We start from the raw sequence: 13,627 nt of genomic DNA, 5'->3' as shown, positions 1-13,627 counted from the left end.
TGCCCCGAAAAGATCCATGTTTACCCTCAGATCTTCTTGCTGTTCCCCACAGCTGCGCGGGGTAACAAGTTGATTAGTGGCCTTATATTCGTTCATAAAGGGTTGTCCCTTTTTAGCCTGAATACAAAAGTCGATGTGCGTCAAGCGGTTAATGTTATGGATTTAATACCTAATGATCGACAGTATCCCCGTTTCCCCACAATTTACACCCGGGTATAAAAGCCGTTCCTAGATCATGCTAGACATGCTCCGGTATACCGACAATAAACCAGTGAGCACCTGTCGAGCATCATGTGGACCCCTGGTGTCTCTGCGTTGTCCTTTCTAGCATTGGCGACTTCCGCCCTTTGCCAACCAATTGGACTTTCGCCATACACAAACCCGATTCTGCCTGGATGGCACTCCGATCCCTCATGTGCCTATGTCGAAGAAGATGACACCATCTTCTGCGTTACATCGACGTTCATCGCATTCCCTGGACTACCAATCTATGCAACAAAAGATCTCCAAAACTGGAAACAAGTCAGCAACGTCTTCAACAGACCAAGCCAAATCCCATCCCTTAGCAACACCACAAACCAGCAAGGAGGGATCTACGCACCGACCCTCCGCTACCATGACGGAACCTTTTACCTGATCGTCTCCTTCCTCGGTCCAGAGATCAAAGGCCTCGTCTTCACCTCATCGGACCCATACAGCGACGCCGCATGGAGCGAACCACTGGAATTCTCCGTTCGAGGCATCGACCCTGACATCTTCTGGGACGACGACGGCACCGTATACGTCACCTCAGCCGACGACGCCCGAATCCAGCACTACTCCCTCGACCTCCAAACCGGCGAAACAGGCCCCGTAACCTACCTCTGGAACGGAACAGGTGGTGCCTCGCCCGAAGGACCCCATCTATACCGCAAAGACGACTTCTATTACCTGATGATCGCTGAAGGCGGCACCGAGCTCAACCACGCAGAGACAATGGTCCGGTCCAAGAACCGCACCGGACCCTGGGAGCTCTGTCCCCATAACCCAATCCTAACGAACAGGAACACAACCCAGTACTTCCAAACAGTCGGCCACGCAGACTTATTCCAAGACGGGACCGGAAACTGGTGGGCCGTGGCCCTCAGCACCCGGTCCGGACCCGAATGGAAGAACTACCCCATGGGCCGCGAGACGGTCCTGGCCCCTGCCACCTGGGAGGAAGGAGAGTGGCTCGTTGTCCAGCCGGTCCGGGGCCAGATGCAAGGACCGTTGCCGCGAGAGAACAAGGACGGCATAAAAGGCGATGGAAGCTTTGTCAACGAGCCGGACCATGTTACTTTTGCACCGGGCGACTCTATCCCATCTCACTTTCTGTATTGGCGGTACCCGGAGACTTCGAACTTCGCTGTATCCCCACAGGACCACCCGAATACCCTCCGTTTAACACCCTCCCTCTACAACATCACTGGAAATGCATCCTCCACCCCAGAAGAGGGTATAACCCTCCTAACCCGTCGCCAAACAGATACCCTATTCACCTACAGCGTGGATATCGCATTCGATCCTCAAGTCCCCGACGAAGAAGCCGGTGTCACCCTCTTCCTCACACAGTTACAACACGTCGACCTAGGCCTCGTGTTGTTAGAATCCCAAAACGGAACTTCCTCTCCAGCACTCCAACTCCGGACCGAAGGCCACGGGAACTATGAAGGCTCACTTCCGGGAAGTATCGTGTCTGTCCCAGAGGGGTGGAGGGGAGAGCCGATCCGGTTCCAGATCCAGGCTGTGAGTGATACTCAATATGAATTCTCGGTTGCGTCGGTCAAGACGCCGGCTCAGAGGGCTGTCGTTGGGTATGCGGATTCGAGGATTGTTAGTGGTGATACTGGGAGGTTTACGGGTGAGTTCGCTTCTTTCTTTCTTTCTTTCTTTCTTTCTTTTTCTTGTTTACTTGGGAAGCGATGGACTGACGTAACAGGTACGCTTGTTGGGGTTTATGCTACGAGTAATGGTGGATCGGGGACTACAGATGCATATATCAGTAATTGGAGATATGAGGGACAAGGACAGAAGATCATCTGATATTAGTCTCATTTGTTTCTTTCATACTCTGATATATACTTTTCACAACGAAAATACATATATACATCATGTCTACAAGAAGTCAATAACCGACCTATACTGTACAACACATATTTATACGATAGTTTAAAACCCCCCCTGGTTCCCAGCCTCATAAGCCCCAAACCCATCCATCCCCATCCACCCCAGCCCATACAACGACCCCAAATCCCACTGATTATCGAAGGAAATATCCGGATTCGAAAAAGGAAGTATATCCGGTAACAACTCCCCTGCACCCATGCTCTGCATCGCAGGACTCCTGCCCTCGCCCTGATTAGGAAGTAGTTTTCCATCTCCAGCTCCTCCCTGCTGCAGGTGTAGCTGTTGCTGCTCACCGCCAACAACATTGGCCCCCCTTACGTCGCTATCAAGGACCTTCGACACGGATTCCTTACACTGCGAGATGCACATCGTTGCTAGATCCCAGCCGTCTTCGGCGGTGGTTTGGAGCTTCGTCCAGAGGTGCTGGAGGCTTGTCTTACAGGTGGAGATTATGGTTTTGTCGGTTGATTCGATGGTACAGCGGAGGAAAATTATTACGGTTAGGATTAGGTGGTGGGCTGTATCTGGTTTTTTTTGGGGGTGGTGTTAGGGTTTGTGGGAGGGTGGTTTAAGGGAATGTGGAGGGTGGTGTGGGTGTGTACATACATGGAAGCCAGAATTCTTGTAATTGGGCCTTGGTGAGGGAGCAGACGTAGTTTACAATTTCTTGGGCGGATTTACGCAGTTGGGAGAGGTGGTAGCGGGTTGATTGGAGACGGTCGATGTCTGTTGATAGGGTTGTTGCCTTTTTATGTTCACTTTGAGCATTGCTTCTCGTGCAGGCTGTGTTGGGGATGAAGGGGGTTACTAACATGTAAAGAGATTCGCTTCAGCAGTAATCGGACGGCAAGATAACTGAGTTGGAGACTGCTCGATCCAGATACTCTTGGATTTTCGTTATTATCTCGGCGGAGGTAGCTCGGCAGACGATCTTCCCAGTCGTCTAGGTTTGTTTCGAGACGGCGGATCTGCTTCCAGGTCTCCTCTGGGTTGAAAGTTAGGTCGTAGACTAGTGGTAAGACTTCTCCTAGGATTTCTGTGAGGGTGCAAAGATGGATGAATGAGTTGGCAGCTTTGATGCGTGTATCCGACTGGTTTGAATCTGTGATTATATCCTCCAGCATCGGTATGGGCACGTCGTATCTAGATTTGGTTATGGTTGGACTGATACCATGGGCAAAACTTGACCTGCGATTTTGGTTAGTGAGAGTTATCATTAGAGGAGATAGCAGCTCACTAACCAGCGGTCATGAATGACGACTGCCCACCAGAGGCGAATGCGCAGCGACTTTTCGCTCTTGGGCCGTCTCCAATTAGTCGGGTCACGGTTTAGCCCTAGAGTCTGAGCTAGGGTAACCGCCCGGCCATTGTTGATTGTGTTCACGAGCATGGAATAGATAGGTCGCCCGCCCATGTCCAATAACACCGAGTACATGGTCGATAACGCAGGGGCTAGGAAGTCCTGCTGCAAAGCCTCCACAGCCAGGTTCCAAATAAAATATACGTCCGGCTTGGGAAATTGCCTGAGTACAGGCGAATGATGCCAGAGGATTAAGGACACGGAAAAGAAATAGCAGACTAGGACTGGTGACAGCTTGTCGCCAGCTTTATATAACTCCATGAATAGTTGTTCATCGAGGAGAGGGAAAGCTGGATGAATCTCCTCGAAATACCTTACTAATGTTAGTGGCGTAGTAAGGAGCCAGAGGGGTATTGGCTTACAATCTGACCAGTTCATCGGTATAAGGTTGAAGGACTTGCATCACTATCTCTTTCTGGCGCTTCCCAGGATTCGCTGCCATAGACAGGCCTTCTCTCCGCCGGGGAGCTCTAAGGTACACCATAGGAGTATCCGAGGACCCACTTCTTTCTCCAGTAGATAGTGAGCTGGATTTGGAAGACATGTATCGCTCCAAAATCTGTATGTCCTCGGAGATGACAGGGCTAGCAAACATGGATAGTTCTACCTTAGATTGATCTTGACCTGGTGAGCCATGATAGTCACGCCCGATGTGTTCTTGGACAACTTCTCCATCGGCTGGAGCCGGTGAAGGCACTCTATCAACAGAAGTGGAGGGTGCAATTCGTGTTGTTTGGACACATCGCTGGTCATGCTTCACTCTGCGGCGAGGACTAGACGACAATTTAGGACTACTGGATATTATGCAAGGGACTTCCTGCAGGCTGCATAGCACACAGGGCTGTTCTGGAGTGCCACCGGTACATCGACGCTTGAACCGGCGACAGCGATCACACGCGGGGATTTTGTGGGAGCGATATGGTCGACGTTGTTTCTGCATGGTATAGGTCGCTATGACTGTAGTTTATCTCTGACATCTATCCACTTAGCCTGTCTCGACATTGGGTACAATATTGAGGTAGTTTCCAGCCAAAATCCCTGGAGACGGCCTTTTCCGGCGGAAAAGATGTGGGGTAAGATAAGATAATGGAGACTGCAGCTCAACCACAATCGATGCCATCAATGCCAAGAGAAAGCTGCAGATAACTAAATCCTTCTCGGCGCAGGGATAAATAACTGCTGACCGTAAAGCTTGGAAGAGTCGGAATGATTGTCGAGGCATGTGACTGCGTTTTACGCGAGGGGCCATAGCTGTATGTAAAATACGTATCTCTATCATTCATGATCGGTCATAATATTGCATGTATACTCGTGCTAGGACTGCAGGATCAGCCGAGCAAGTTGGCTTCCATCATTCTTTTCTTTGGATTCCTTTGCGCTTCCTGCTGTCGGCGCCGCTCGTCGTCACTGATGTCATCTATGTTGGTTTCAACTGTGTCCAATGCGGCCTTGACCTCCTCCTCACGATTCTCATGCCCAGCCACCGCCACCTCCAGGATCTCCCTCTCCAACCCATTGACAACCTGCCAATCAATCCCGGCAGCTGTCAACATCTGACACCCCTCTGAGCCACCGACAAATGTCCCCGGCTCCTTGACTCCAAAATATACCTTCTGGATGCCCTTGCGATCCCCCTGACGAGTCCGGATAATCCTCTGTACACAAGGCAGATTCCCCGAGAGTCGCTTCCCGCATGGCTCCATTGTAACGTACATGACTAGCTTTCGGTCCGGTTCAGATGGTAATACCTCCCACACGCGGTCTTCTGGCACGGAATGTACTGCAGCGTAATTGGACAGACAGCACTGCTCTGCATGTGTATTACCCGCTAATTCCATCGTGTAGCCAGTCGAGACGATCCGGTCGTCTTCGGTCTTGTAATCGCCTTCTTTACGGGAGACGAGGATGGCGCCGACGCGAAAGTTGGTCGGGCGGGGCGGGGATTTCTCAGCCAGAGAGAGGCATTCTCGAAGATATTTGGCGTGTGGAGATTGCATATTGTTCAGTTTGATAAGAAATAAGAATAAACAAAGGAGGGGAACGAGATTTAAGAGATCAAACTCGTATATACATCAGAAGACCGAGGTTAAATAATTTAAGTGCGAAACACTAAACGGAAATAAGATTCAAGATCAATGACATCGAAGGCGGGGAGAGCTCCATTGGCAGCTCTAACCCAATCGGGTAAGCAAAATGGTTTTCCAATGGGCGCGTCGCAACGCGTCTGTTGCCAGTGAATCAATTCACTCCTCCTTTTCTATTTGTGTTTTCTTGTCTTTTGCTCTCATTCCTTCTCTACTCTTTCTGTCTTATTGGATCTTTGGAAGGCGGTGAACTGTGATACCTTGTCTATTTTTTGAATCTCTTTTCACATTCCTTTCTACCTCTCATTATGCCACACGAAGATGACGTCCCCGATATCCCTGATGAGGCTCCCCTCGAGACCGATCTCTATGAGACCTTGGGGGTTAAGGGTGATGCGACTGCCGATCAGATCAAATCCGCGTACAGAAAGCTGGCGCTAAAGCACCATCCTGGTGAGTAATGCCATTTTACATATGCTTGGCTGAGTGTACTATATACTTTATGCCTCAGGATGAGGAAGCTGAGAAAAAGTGACGTTATTCTAATAACACAATAGACAAGGCTCCGGAGGATCAAAAAGAAGAAGCAAACAAGAAGTTTCAGCAGATCGCCTTCGCCTATGCAATTCTGTCAGACGAGCGCCGCCGCCGCCGATTCGACCTGACAGGCAGTACCGCCGAGGCAGTGGACGAGGATGACGACTTCAATTGGGCGGACTTCTATCGGGAACAGTTCTCAAGTGCAATCGATGTACAGGCGCTCGACAAATTCAAGCAGGAGTACCAGGGCTCGGAAGAGGAAGAGGGCGACCTGCTCGCGGCGTTTGAGAAATACCGAGGCGATATGGACAAGATTTATGAGTCGGTCATGCTGTGTAACGTGCTTGATGACGATGAACGCTTCCGCGCCATTATTGACAAGGCGATTGCCGATGGAAAGGTGGAGCAGTACAAGAAGTACTCCGAGGAGCCGGAAAGAAAGCGACAGCAGAGACTCAAGCGTGCGCAGAAGGAAGCTAAAGAAGCCGAGGAGGCTGCTAAAGAACTTGAGAAGAAGGAAGAAGTAAAGGAAACCAAGGCGAAGAAGGGAAAGAAAAAGAAGACCTCCGCTATGGATGACAACGATCTGGTAGCTCTGATTCAGCAGCGACAGGCTTCCCGTGCCGAGTCATTCTTTGATAAACTGGAGGAGAAATATGCCCCTGGCAAGAAACGAGCGGCGAAGTTTGAGGAGCCTCCTGAAGAAGCTTTTGCAGCCACCGCAGCTCGACGCAGCGCGAAAAAGAAGAAGGCTACTAAGTGATGTGCGTGGACAGGACTTCGTTGGCTGCTTTTGCTCTTCTTCCTTTTTGTTTGTTGATTCTGGCCGTTGTTTTTTCTGGAGCAGGAGTTCTGGGAGACCACTACGGATACTTCTTGGTCTTATTGCTTGTTTTGATTTAGGGAACTACATCGTCATACAGCGAGATTCGAACGACCTGGATTTTTCATGTTACAAGACATATGTCATAAAGACGAGACTAATGACTTCTTTTTTTCTGTGGTAGTTATTATTTGAAGGAAATCTTAACATCATGATTAGCGCACCGTGAGCCCATTGTTCTACCATGTAAATAAGAGCCCCGAGAGTTGTAGGAGGGAATACGAGTCAGCAGTACCATTTCTTACCCAAGATTAGTATCTAGATCCTCTTGAAGAGGCGATGATTGGCAATGGCGTGAATGAACCATTAGGCTACAATTGATTCTCGTGTAACGGCGTTGGTACCCATTCAAATGCTAGGAATTCGCGGTGCCACCGTCTCGTCTTCATGCACCTTGTGATAGACGCAAGGGATTGGAAAGTGACACCAAATGGGGGAGTGATACTAATGACATCGCCGGCATAGAGTTCAGCCTTTTAACATTGGATTTGCTTTTGCTTTTCTTTTCTTTTTTTTCTCAGAATTTATGTTTTTATTTTTTCCTTCCCCTTCTGCTCTCCCCTCAGAGGCTCAGATCAAATCCCTCTCTCTGTTGCCCCGCCATAAATGCCCGAGCTCTTGGTGAGTGCCTCTTGAGTTTTCGGAGACCCTTTTTGCTTTTTCTTTTCTTTTCTTTTTCCAGCGCTGATCCCCATTTAAAGTGAAACTTTCTGTCAAATATTCTGTTCTGCATCGATTCTGGTTGCTGATCACTGGGGAAGTTTCTTTGATTCATTTTGTGGCCCGACGGTCGTGAAAGTGGATTCACTGGGGACAAAGAAGAAGAAGACCCTCTGGGCTCTGGGCTCTGGAGAGCTCCTGCCGTGGGTGCCAACTGCAAAAAGGGTCCCTTGCAGACAAGAGTTGCGAGCTTAACAACACCCAATAATAATCGATTATAACCCCTCTTACTCCCTGGACACCAATCGTCGTCGCTTCAGATCACCACCATCACAGTGGCGACCTGCCTCCTCACCCAAAATAAGCCCTCCTAAGGACCATTGTGATTCAAGCCAAAACAAGTCTCCTCTTCTTGGCAGCGACCGGAGAGAAACTAGTGGAAGATCGCCTGTGATTGACACGGCTGCCTACACGTGGAAGAGGAGTCGTTAAGTTTTTAAAAATACCGACTAAAGACGGTGGTGAGACTTGGGTCGACTTGACATTTTCTTCTTCTTCAGACAACCCACGGTGTGGTTTTGTTGATCTTCTTCAACCCCCCATTTGCACACGATACGGTTTATACTAGAACGACCAAACAGCGTCCGCCGCTGAAAGCGGAAGTGCGGACGCCCCCGTCCAGACTCGAGCTAAAACCGTCATTAGGCGGTTGATCTCCACATTCCACAGCTGTTTGGTCAGCCTCTTGCTTCTGGTACGACTCGGTTCTCCACAGCTTATCAACCGCCGCAGGCGGCGCCACCCACGATGCAGCACTACTACAGTAGGAAACCCGCCGCAATGTCGCTGGAAACTGCTCTGGAAGAAGAGCGCCGTGAGCTGGTTCATGAATATGAAGGTCGCAACGGTGCCCGCTCGCGACGGAACCACAGAACAACCCCGACTACCCCAGCGCGGAGCCTGCTAGATATTGCTCCATCGCCTGGGGCCCTGCCTCCACGGCATGGGTCCATCGCCGGCATTGGCGTCGGCGTGACTCCCCCTTCCGCTCAACGCAGCGGGCATGAACCTCTCGTTACCACTACGTCTAGCACTGCACCTCCTCCTGTCAAAAAAACTTCCACCCCACGACGCACGACATCGGCTGTGGCTCCGCCGCCAATCCCGCAGAAGAAATCTTCCGCTGATTCCGAGGACGCTCCCCGCAGATCCAGCGACCCGCTTTCGGTCACCAAGGATAGCAAACTCGATAATACCAAACCCCGGCAGAGTATCCGTTGGGACGATTCGGTCACAATGCCGCCTAGCGTCCTCTCTCAACGGCGTGCGAGCCAGGCACAGGAAAAACCGCCGACCAAGGCCCTGCAGGGCAGGAACGCTATGGCAGCGGTGATGTCCGGCCTGGATATACGGGTCGGGCTGCCAAGTTTTACCAGAGGCAGAAGCTCATCACGGAACAACTCAGCGCGCGGGACCTCGTTGGACTCGCGCTTGTCCCCAAAGAATCGCTGGCTCAGCCCGAGCTCCCGGAGCCCGGCATCCCAGTCGACCAAGCCGGCAGCAGAAAAGCCGAAGCCGACAGAGACAGAGAGTACTAGTAAACAGCAACCGGATAGACCGGCAGCTCGCCGCCAATTGTCCGACGACGATGTCCGTTCGCCGCCACCTGGAGATGAACGTTTGGAGAAAGACATGTACGACAGCGAAAACAACTTGATCGAAACCAGTGAAGAGGAAGTCGATGATTCAACCTCGAGTGATGATGAGGCTAGTTCCGAGCGTGGGCGAAAGAAAACACCAGACCGTGCCACTCTTATCGGGGACAATGAAACGAGCCCCTCAACGACGGATTCGAAGGAGCGTATGTGCCCCTCGTTTCGCTTTTACTTCTCCTCTTGTAATTACTAACAGTAATAGAAGCTTCAGAGGATAGCCCCGACGACAAATCTGAGAAATCAGAGTATACTCATTCGGCGAAACAGGGCCCAATTCCCAAGAAGCCTGAGGTTCATCCTCGGACAAGCTTCGACACAGCTTCGGCGGTAAATACTCCCTTTGGATCGGAAGACGAGGCGGAGTTGTCCGACATCAAACGGGCGCAGAAGCTCGGAATCCAAATGTCCGCCATTGACAGTTCCGTGCACAACAGGTCTATCCGGACTATCATCCGCGGTGACTATACCGGCCTATCAGAACAAACAGAAAATGGTCGTCGCCGACAACGCAAGTATCTGGTAACTACAGACCTCAGTGAAGAATCTGTTTACGCTTTGGAATGGACGATCGGCACGATTCTTCGAGATGGTGACACAATGTTTGCCGTCTGTGCTTTTCATGAGGAGACTGGTGCGCCAACCTCCGTTCAGATTGGTGAGGGCGCCAAAGCCATGCAAGATGCTGCGGCCGTCGTGGGGTCGCAGACTGAAGAGACGGCGCAGCAATCGCAGAACGATTCGTCCACCAATTTGTCTCGCGCGCTCTTGAGCCGACTTGGCTCGGGAACGGACAGCAAGCCCGGCTCTGTCGATTCTCGGGGGATGTCCAAAGCGGAGTCCGAACGCGTTCATGCGGTTGAAGTTATCTCACAAACGTGTGTCCGACTCCTCAGAAAGACGCTGTTACAGGTACGGGTTGCCGTTGAGGTGATTCATTGCAAGAGCCCTAAACATATGATTACCGAAGCTGTATGTGGTGCAATCCTGGACCCTTTACCGCTGTCGTAGCTTGAAGTGACTGACATCTTTGTTGTTCTCTAGATCGACGGGCTTGAGCCAACCCTTGTCATTGTCGGTGCCCGGGGCCGGAGCGCTCTGAAAGGGTAATTATTCACCATCCTACTCCAAAGTTTCTACAAAAGCTAATTGCTTCCAGTGTACTTCTCGGGTCATTTTCCAATTATCTGGTCATGCACTCCTCGGTTCCGGTTATGGTCGCCCGGAAGAAGCTAAAGAAGCAATCCAAGACGAAGAAGACAAACATTCGTCTGTCGAATAATCTATCAACACCCAAAAAGCTTGCAATGGCAAAGGTGGATTAGGTTGACTGCACATTTCCCGCGCTTGCATTTCGGATAGCTTGACGGTTTCTAGCCATACGGCGCATGTCTTTTTTCGCTACACTTTCTCGATCATTTACCTTCAATTCTCAACCTGTATGATTATGAATTATTGTTGCCATGATGGACGAAGATGCCCGTTTTGCCTATCTTTCTTTCTATTTCTCTTATCATTTCGTCAAGGCTGCTTTCTCTTTTCATTTTTCATTTTTCATTTTTTTTTTTTCTAAATGACGTCCTGCACGCATATTGCTACGTGGTTTAGGGATCAGTTTGATATGACAACCATCAGCACACGGATATCCTCATGACTTTGCAAGATCAGAATAAAACATAATGAGTTGGGACAAATTCCCTAGACAACCAAAATTGTGCCTCACAAGTTATGTATGTGTACTCCGTATGTAGACGATGTCATAGCTTCAGCTGGAATCACGTGCACGAGTCACCGCCCAACGACTGCGGAGACCAGCCATCATATCGGACTACGTACGATCTCACTTGGCCCCGACGTCAGGAGCTCCTCTTCCTTCACTCCCCACCCTCTTCTTCGCGGCCCCCTCCTGTATCCATTTTCGGCAGCTGGTCAGGAACTTTGCAGCCATGGCGTCCGAATTCGTTGACCCCAGGATGACTTCCGTCAAGCCTCGTATTCGCTACAATACTATCGCAGGTATTAACGGACCGCTGGTCATCCTGGATAATGTATGCCCCTCCACTGTATCTTTGCTGGCAAGCTGAAGAAGCTTGCGTGTCACGTATTCATGCTCATGGTGGTGTTGACTTAGGTTAAATTCCCCCGATACAACGAGATTGTATCCTTGACTCTTCCTGATGGTACCGAACGGTCTGGTCAGGTCCTTGAGGCTAGAGGTATGTTGAGCTTATTTAGAAGAGGGCCATACAGGATCGATCAGACAAGCTAACTCATATATTCGGTGAATAGGAAGTAGAGCCGTCGTTCAGGTGCGGAGTACTCCAGAACATAAGTCCGATAAAAGTTGTTGTCGGGCGGAGCATTAACATGGTTTCCGATTAGGTGTTCGAAGGTACTCCCGGTATTGATGTCAAAAAGGTATACTGCAATGGCATAACTTCGTCGGGTGGTTGCACATCTTTCTGAGTCGTCATGCTGACTTTGTCTTAGACCAAGGTCGAGTTCAGCGGCCACAGCTTAAAGCTGGGTGTCTCGGAGGACATGCTGGGTCGTGTATTCGATGGTTCGGGTCGCGCCATTGATAAGGGTCCCAAGGTGTTGGCGGAGGATTATTTGGATATCAACGGTCAACCTATTAACCCTTACTCGAGAGTACGCATACGCTATCCCCCGGTGGATTCGATGACGGAGCTAGGTGTCGCTAACGGATGGTGTAAAGGTGTACCCCGAAGAAATGATCTCCACCGGTATCTCTGCCATCGATACTATGAACTCCATTGCTCGTGGTCAGAAGATTCCCATTTTCTCCGCTTCCGGTCTTCCACACAACGAAATTGCTGCCCAGATTTGTCGCCAGGCTGGCTTGGTCGGCAAGCCGACTAAGGACGTCCACGACGGACACGAAGAGAACTTCTCGATCGTCTTCGCAGCTATGGGTGTCAACATGGAGACTAGCCGTTTCTTCACCCGTGATTTCGAGGAGAACGGCAGTATGGAGCGTGTCACGCTGTTCCTGAACTTGGCTAATGACCCTACGTACGTCCATCATCAATTCCTTAGGGTGCCCCTGTGTTTACCATCCTCGTGATACTAACTATTTATTTCAGCATTGAACGTATCATTACCCCTCGTCTTGCCCTGACAACCGCCGAATACTACGCTTACCAACTGGAGAAGCACGTTCTGGTTATCATGACTGATCTTTCAGCCTATTGTGATGCTCTTCGTGAAGTCTCCGCTGCCAGAGAAGAAGTACCCGGTCGTCGTGGTTACCCCGGTTACATGTACACTGATTTGTCCACTATCTACGAGCGTGCTGGACGTGTAGAGGGTCGTAACGGGTCTATCACTCAGATTCCTATTCTGACTATGCCTAACGATGGTTGGTTTCCCTCCTTTTATCAGGAAAACTGTGTTGACTTTGTATCAGACATCACCCACCCTATTCCCGACTTGACAGGTTACATTACTGAGGGCCAGATCTTCATTGATCGTCAGCTGTACAACAAGGGTGTCTACCCCCCAATTAATGTCCTTCCATCTCTGTCGCGTCTGATGAAGTCTGCCATTGGTGAGGGTCGTACCCGTAAGGACCACTCTGATGTGTCCAACCAGCTGTACGCCAAGTACGCTATTGGACGTGATGCCGGTTAGTCACCCCCACCATGAGTCCCCACGAGCCATGCGGTACTAATAAAACTACCACAACAGCCGCCATGAAGGCAGTCGTCGGTGAGGAAGCCCTGTCCTCCGAAGACAAGCTGTCTCTCGAATTCTTGGAGAAGTTCGAGAAGACCTTCATTAGCCAGTCCCCCTACGAATCGCGCAGTATCTACGACTCCCTAGACATCGCCTGGAACCTGCTCCGCATTTACCCCAAGGACCTCCTCAACCGTATCCCCAAGCGCGTCCTGGACGAATTTTACGCCCGCTCTTCCCGTAAGATCGCCAACAAGGATACAAGGGACAACAGCGTTCCTGAACAAACTCAGTCGTCGACTGGTGATCTCATTGAGACCTAGATTCGATCCGTTCTACTGAACTCCCGAAGATGAGAAGAAGGATGACGGCGGGCGGTTTTCTTTTTATCCCGAGATATCTATTGTTCGTGTTTGCTTTATCATTGCATGTTAAGCTATTCTTCTGTCTTTGTCCGCTACGCACTTTGCATATACTCTTCGTCGTAGTTGTATATCATATAGCTTATATTGGTCATTTCCTTGTTCGTCCTCTCGATGAC

The 13,627-nt window shown here is 50.3% G+C and overlaps 6 protein-coding genes across 6 annotated transcripts; 4 read left to right on the top strand and 2 right to left on the bottom strand.

Moving 5' to 3' along the window:
* Window positions 1-291: 291 nt before the first annotated feature.
* F9C07_7526 (xylosidase : arabinofuranosidase) lies at window positions 292-2,064 on the top strand (the record flags this gene model as incomplete). The annotated part of the gene is made up of 2 exons (XM_041291374.1): window positions 292-1,882; window positions 1,961-2,064. 2 exons carry the CDS (start codon window positions 292-294, stop codon window positions 2,062-2,064), a joined length of 1,695 nt encoding a protein of 564 aa, XP_041145220.1.
* Window positions 2,065-2,127: 63 nt separating this feature from the next.
* F9C07_1469454 (fungal-specific transcription factor domain-containing protein) lies at window positions 2,128-4,642 on the bottom strand. Its single transcript, XM_041291384.2, has 5 exons — window positions 3,871-4,642; window positions 3,390-3,821; window positions 2,961-3,336; window positions 2,755-2,893; window positions 2,128-2,672 (listed from the first exon to the last, which is right to left on the bottom strand). The coding sequence occupies exons 1-5, from the start codon at window positions 4,446-4,448 to the stop codon at window positions 2,191-2,193; spliced, it is 2,007 nt and encodes a 668-aa protein (XP_041145219.2). The 5' UTR covers window positions 4,449-4,642; the 3' UTR covers window positions 2,128-2,190.
* Window positions 4,643-4,836: 194 nt separating this feature from the next.
* Window positions 4,837-5,505, bottom strand: F9C07_7524 (putative DRAP deaminase; the record flags this gene model as incomplete). Its single annotated transcript, XM_041285541.1, has 1 exon — window positions 4,837-5,505. One exon carries the CDS (start codon window positions 5,503-5,505, stop codon window positions 4,837-4,839), a length of 669 nt encoding a protein of 222 aa, XP_041145218.1.
* A 395-nt stretch (window positions 5,506-5,900) lies between these two features.
* On the top strand, window positions 5,901-6,895 carry F9C07_7523 (molecular chaperone; the record flags this gene model as incomplete). Its single annotated transcript, XM_041291373.1, has 2 exons — window positions 5,901-6,045; window positions 6,150-6,895. The coding sequence occupies 2 exons, from the start codon at window positions 5,901-5,903 to the stop codon at window positions 6,893-6,895; spliced, it is 891 nt and encodes a 296-aa protein (XP_041145217.1).
* A 1,587-nt stretch (window positions 6,896-8,482) lies between these two features.
* On the top strand, window positions 8,483-10,712 carry F9C07_7522 (universal stress protein family domain protein; the record flags this gene model as incomplete). The annotated part of the gene is made up of 4 exons (XM_071511643.1): window positions 8,483-9,536; window positions 9,587-10,359; window positions 10,432-10,493; window positions 10,547-10,712. The coding sequence occupies 4 exons, from the start codon at window positions 8,483-8,485 to the stop codon at window positions 10,710-10,712; spliced, it is 2,055 nt and encodes a 684-aa protein (XP_071365265.1).
* A 568-nt stretch (window positions 10,713-11,280) lies between these two features.
* F9C07_7521 (vacuolar H+-ATPase V1 sector, subunit B) lies at window positions 11,281-13,623 on the top strand. The gene is made up of 9 exons (XM_041291370.2): window positions 11,281-11,435; window positions 11,519-11,603; window positions 11,677-11,696; window positions 11,770-11,805; window positions 11,878-12,039; window positions 12,107-12,423; window positions 12,495-12,769; window positions 12,818-13,036; window positions 13,099-13,623. The coding sequence occupies exons 1-9, from the start codon at window positions 11,334-11,336 to the stop codon at window positions 13,407-13,409; spliced, it is 1,527 nt and encodes a 508-aa protein (XP_041145215.1). The 5' UTR covers window positions 11,281-11,333; the 3' UTR covers window positions 13,410-13,623.
* The last annotated feature ends 4 nt before the right edge of the window (window positions 13,624-13,627 follow it).

Source organism: Aspergillus flavus, chromosome 3 (genome assembly GCF_009017415.1).
Source record: "Aspergillus flavus chromosome 3, complete sequence".
Classification (NCBI taxonomy): Eukaryota; Fungi; Ascomycota; class Eurotiomycetes; order Eurotiales; family Aspergillaceae; genus Aspergillus; species Aspergillus flavus.
The sequence above is the reverse complement of the archived record's forward strand: the minus strand, read 5'-3'. Positions and strand labels throughout refer to the sequence as shown.